General features: G+C 39.7%; 1 protein-coding gene across 1 annotated transcript in view; it reads left to right on the plus strand.

Moving 5' to 3' along the window:
• Positions 1–5665, plus strand: part of LOC101848185 (IgGFc-binding protein) — a 52782-nt gene that overhangs the window by 41625 nt on the left and 5492 nt on the right. Inside the window, exons 18-22 of the mRNA XM_035968761.1 lie at positions 396–465; positions 2097–2206; positions 3519–3672; positions 4449–4591; positions 5058–5173. Of these exons, the coding sequence (XP_035824654.1) occupies positions 396–465; positions 2097–2206; positions 3519–3672; positions 4449–4591; positions 5058–5173 (593 nt within the window). The remainder of the gene's footprint in view (positions 1–395; positions 466–2096; positions 2207–3518; positions 3673–4448; positions 4592–5057; positions 5174–5665) is intronic.

Here is a 5665-nt window from a genome sequence, read left to right on the forward strand (position 1 = left end):
GGGTGAGGCGAACTTTTTTTCTGCCACTCACAACGTATTTAATCGTATCTTATTTTGCTTGTTGTTATTATCTTTAGGCACCGGCTTTTTTGCATTTTCAATATCAATATTGTGCTACCTGTCATTTGAACTTTCACTCTGCCCCACATCTGTACTTTTACGCAAACGTGTGTATGCGCGCGCGCGCGCGCGTGTGTGTGTGTGTGTGTGTGTGTGTGTGTGTGTGTCTGTCTGTCTGCCTGTCTGTCTGTCTGTCTGTCTGTCTGTCTGTCTGTCTCTCTGTATTTAAGAGTGTCTGCTTATATGAGCCATTAATGACTGATTAATTGTTCTCTATAATAATAAGATTGTTTTTGTTCATCACTTGTAAATAAAAACCTGTATTTTGTTCTCAGCCGCGCCCTGTCGTCCCCCGTTTAAGGATGTGGCGGGTATGTGTCTGCACGGGACCGGACGCAATGAACGGTAATGTTCTAGGATTTAGAGAGTTTCTGTTTTTAAACTTCCACCGCGGGTGGTTGGCGGACATTCTAGAGTGGTTTGCTCCTTCTTTCCTATCAAATATCTATCGCCATTCTCTCTGCGTATTTTGTCTGTACGATACTATATAGTAACACCTCTTATCTAACCTCTACTTTTATGACCTAGATCTAGTTGTGTTGTAAATACCGTAAACCGTTTATTAACCCCCCGGGGGAGTGCCACTGACTGTAGTGTCTTTAGGCCATTCCCAAAGAGGGGACATCTCTCGTTCAAGCACAGTAGAATTGTAAATGGGCTGATTCATATCACGCTCATAAATGTGCCTGATCTACAACAGGGAACTGCTGCTTTTTCTTTCCTAATCCGTACTATTGTCATTTTCCCCTACTTCTTTTATATGTTTGTCACTCTCTTGTGACCTGCTTTTTCCGGGGTGCCTTGATAGTTGAAGCAGACATTGTACTGTTGAAGCTAGAGAGGTGAGCAGAGTAAGTCTGATTCCCTGTAAAGACTTCTCTGTTGACACCCACCCCTTGGCGCTCATATGACCTGATGCAGTTGTGAGCGCCGTAAAACCCTCTACTATAATATTAACCGTTTATTGAAATAAAATTAAAAACTTTTACCTCTTAGTTATAGCAACAATGCAGTCAATAACATTTGTTCGCTCCTTTCGGGAAGTTTAACTATAGTGCGGTCAAACATTCGTGGCGTAACTTTTTGTCAAATATCTCCTTGACTATAGAGCATAGCTTCTCTAACTTTTATCCACATATTTTTTCAAACACCTATACACTGTATTTTTTATAAATTTCCCTCATAAATACTAAGAAAACATCCCAGTCGATGGTGTCTACAGATTTTAAAAATTTAACAGTTCGTCATTGTTTTGTAATCGCGACTTTATGGTTATTAAAGGCATGTTTGTTTTGAGAATCTTTATGGCAAAAAAAGTGTTCACTATAAAATTAATTCCATTTGAAAAGTTTTGCCAATAAAAAGGACGTCCTTGAGCTGTGACGTAGGTCATATTTGTATGCAAAATATGTGTGAGATGCGGGAAGTGCTGTGAACATTCCCATTTTCCGCGCGGCAGAGATTTACAGTATTCTACATACATTTTATGAATAACATTTTTTAAAGATCCAGCCTAAATTGTTGTGGAAAAATGTTATTAAGTTAAGACGAATTGATACAAACTGCTGTGCAAAGTATGGGTGACAATGAATCATCCGTTAAAGAGATATTTGAACATAAGATGCGCTACGAATTTTTTACTGCAATATAAATGGATATTCTCCTGAAAGATAAACGGTGGGTCATCCATTTCAACAAGTTAATATGCTCGATTCTTATAGCGAGTGAGTACAACCACCACTCTCAAATAGGCTGAAGAAGAAAAAAAATTGTATTTATGTGGTCCACATTGTCTTCTTTTTCGCGCCGTTCAAAAGGTTTTCAGACCGAACTTTTTGTTCTGATTGCTTTATCGTGTTCTTTCACTTTAATAATATTATATCAGCCTCATTTTCACAGTAAAGCTACTAATCGTTTTTTTGTGGTGTCTTTTTCAAATACCATTTCGTTACATGTACGTTACAAATCCCTCTCAGGAACTATGTTCGCGCTTACAAGGCTTGCGAAAAGATGGGCGGAAAACTCTTGTCCCTGGAGCAGCCCTTCGGAATGATACAAAAGCTGAAGGGAGTGAAACGCAATGAAGGTGAGTAATTGCTGATTGGGGGTTAATCGGGATTTTTGTTTTCTTAAACATAAATTTCAACTTTTTTTTTCAAGGTAAAAGAGAATGGGTTAGAAGGAGGAGGAGGGCGCATTTCGTAGGAAGGGTGGTGAATGTGGTGAATATTGATATTCGAAGCATTGTGCCCTAAAATATTATTGAATCTTATACATAAAGCATTTATTTCCTTAGATGATGTAATTTCGAAACTAAAGACTTTTACACTGTACACGTTTTCGTTTTCTGACTGGCTGAGCTTAATTGGAATACTATCCCAAGTGCTTATTCCTCATATTCTTTAAATTGAAACCTTTTCCAGTTAAACAAGGAATATTAAAATTATGTCGTCCTTATCTCCCCTCCTTCTTTTTTGTATTTTACTATCTAATAAATCCTGTAATCTTTGGCACTGATATAACCCATTTGTATTGTGCAAGATAAACTCTTACTGACCCCCCCCCCCCCCTCTCGAACCCATCCCCGAAAGGTCATGCTGTTTCTGCTCAAGCTATTGACATCTGACAGCGACGGAAAATTTTGTTTCCTAAAAGTTTCTGCTTTCACTTCCTTTCCTGCTCTCTTATCAGGTTCTGTCGTTTGCTTTCGTCGCCACTTTCTCCCCCTCCCCCTCCCCACCTCCCACCCACCCATCCTCTGGGCTCATGACTCTTTATGCAGCCTTTCTAATGCTACTACTTGGCTCCTTTTAACTGCTGTCTTTCAGCCACACCCCTGATCTTAGGGTACCTAAGATCTAATACCTCACCTTCTTGAATGAAGTGAAAAACTCGGAGGTCCCGTGTGCAAGTTGCGCATGTTAGAGATCCATTGGTGGTCCAAAATCAATAAGGGTAGGCTTTAGTCGCCACCTGGGCAAAATTCAAAATTAATTTCTACAAAACCAAAAATATTTAATGTGTCCCTGGCGCTCATAAATATGACCTTATGTTGTAGCGAGCGCCGTAAAACACGTACCGAAACAAAAACAAACATCACGTTATTCTTGCGATTGTTATTACTGCTCCACCTTCTGTCCCATTACTCTTGCTGTTGTCACAAACACTTTTGTTTGCTTGTGTTGTTAGGTTTTCTGTTATTACAACAATAATATTAGTGCCACTACAGTCTTCCTCTTGAAACCCCCCCCCTCCCACCCCCACCCCTATCTTTTCCCAAGCCTAGCATCCACTTCCTTTAGGTCCAGTTCAAAGTAAAAAAGAAAACACTCATGCAAGAAAAAACTACACAAAACAATCCAACATTCACTACACCTTCGGATACCTCTCATTGGCAGGTAGAACATACTTTATCGGTGGCTGCCCCAAGTTCGAGGACGTGCTCGCCCTCGGTATGGAGGACGACAGGGAGAGCTTCCTTCTTTGGACGTTTACTCTGAACGCCTTGGAAAAGTACCAGGTCGAAGAGAGAGATCTGGCTGTGGCGTTCAGGTATGTCGCCACGACAGAATTACAAATTTCTATTTGACATGTTTGGCCGTATTGAGTTATCAAGACCATGAGACCAGAAATCAAATGCTCTGTCTGCTCTATCAAAATCGTAAGATTATTCTGAGTCGCTATCAAGACATGCAAAGAATTTCATTCGAAAAATCTTGAAATATTGTAAAATGTAACTTTTTACGTCAAATTTCTCAAAACTAGGTACTAAGCAGACAGAATTTTAGAATTCTGAGGTAGCGATGTATGTGCCTTTCAAAGGTAGACTTGTAGAAATCGATTATTTTAACGAAAGAGTTGAACGACTTAATTGAAGCTGAAAACAAAAAAGACAAGTTCAGTTTGTTGATTCTTTTAATTCTTTATCGTCAAACATTGACATGCACGGCAGAGAAAGAGAGAGAGAGAGAGAGAGAGAGAGAGAGAGAGAGAGAGAGAGAGAGAGAGAGAGAGAGAGAGAGAGAGAGAGAGAGAGAAAAGAGTCAAGGGAAGCAGATAGGGGAAATGTACAGTTATATAGACAAACAGACAGACATATAAATAGATAGATAGATAGATAGATAGATAGATAGATAGATAGATAGATAGATAGATAGATAGATAGATAGATAGATAGAGAGATAGAGATAGATAGATAGATAGATAAATAGATAAGATAGATAGATAGATAGGAAAAGAGACGATGTTACACAGACTTGAAGCAGCGTTGCTTGTCCTCTCAAATGTATAATGCTATCACGGTGTCAAATGGTTATTTTATCACGCAGACGTTTCAGCGGAAAGGCTTCCCTGGAAGACCTGAACCTGGGAACACCCATGACCTCTTTGTGCCTGGCCCTTGACTTCACTACTGACGAAGTTCTCACCTTTATCAAATGCGAGACGAAACAGAAATTCATCTGCGAACAAGGTATACGATTTTCAGATTCTTTGCTATGAGGGGGAGGGGGGGGGGTTCTTTACAATTTATGTAACTACGTGGCTTTCAGGTTTAATCAATCTTTTTGCTGTACCAAAAGTTATATTTTCCGCTGAAGATTTACCAACGAGGAATGTGACCCGTAACGTCATGCTAGAACACCACCCCATGCAAGAGGATGTTTTCTTTAACCAGTAGCGAGGATTTCCCTGATCTGATATTGCTTTTCTATTACTAGTAGGCTAAGCTACATTATAAGTATTGCACTGTAAATGGTATCATCACCTCGGCGAGAACCTGTTGGTACATAGTATGCATACCAGGGTAAAGTTAACAAAGCGAGACTTGTTTTGGCACCGATGAATGCACTCCATGGACACTCAAGAAAAGTGTGACAGCGGTGTCAGATCATAAGAGAAAACATCTGCAGGACCCAAAATTTGACAATTTTTCCCAGTTGCTGAAGGAGATCGTGACATGTTCTGGTCCCCTTGGATCAACCTGGACAAAGGGAAACACGGCAACGAAGAGTCACTTTTCACCGCCATTAGGGAATACAACAAAGGAAACCTGGTGAGCATTTTTTCTCGGTGCTTGTTTCAGCTACTTTAAAAAAAAAAGGGGGGGCGGAGGTGAGGGTCACATGAAGTAGAAGTTGAGTAGGAAATCTTTCATGAACTATAAGTTAGAAAAATAAAATTGTTTAAAAATCGACACCTAATTTAGAGCGATATATCCGAAAGCGTATGCAATTTAACAATAATTATTAAATTATCCCGTTGAACACAATAACGGCACTTGATGTTTAACTGTTAGAACTGACATAATTTTGACCATGAACAGCAATTAGTGTGCGTGAAACGACTCAACTGTCTTCTCTCTGTCCGTCTCAATTCACATTGCAGTTTACTCCGAGTGTTCAAAGCAAAATATTTTGGACAACTGAAAACCTCAAGGCTTGAAACAAACAAATTTGTATCTATAACTTTTGACTCTACATCTAACGAACTTGTGATGGGGACAGAAAGATGTGTGTGTGTGTGTGTGTGTGTGTGTGTGTGTGTG

This window comes from Aplysia californica, unplaced genomic scaffold (genome assembly GCF_000002075.1).
Source record: "Aplysia californica isolate F4 #8 unplaced genomic scaffold, AplCal3.0 scaffold00080, whole genome shotgun sequence".
Lineage (NCBI taxonomy): Eukaryota > Metazoa > Mollusca > Gastropoda > Aplysiida > Aplysiidae > Aplysia > Aplysia californica.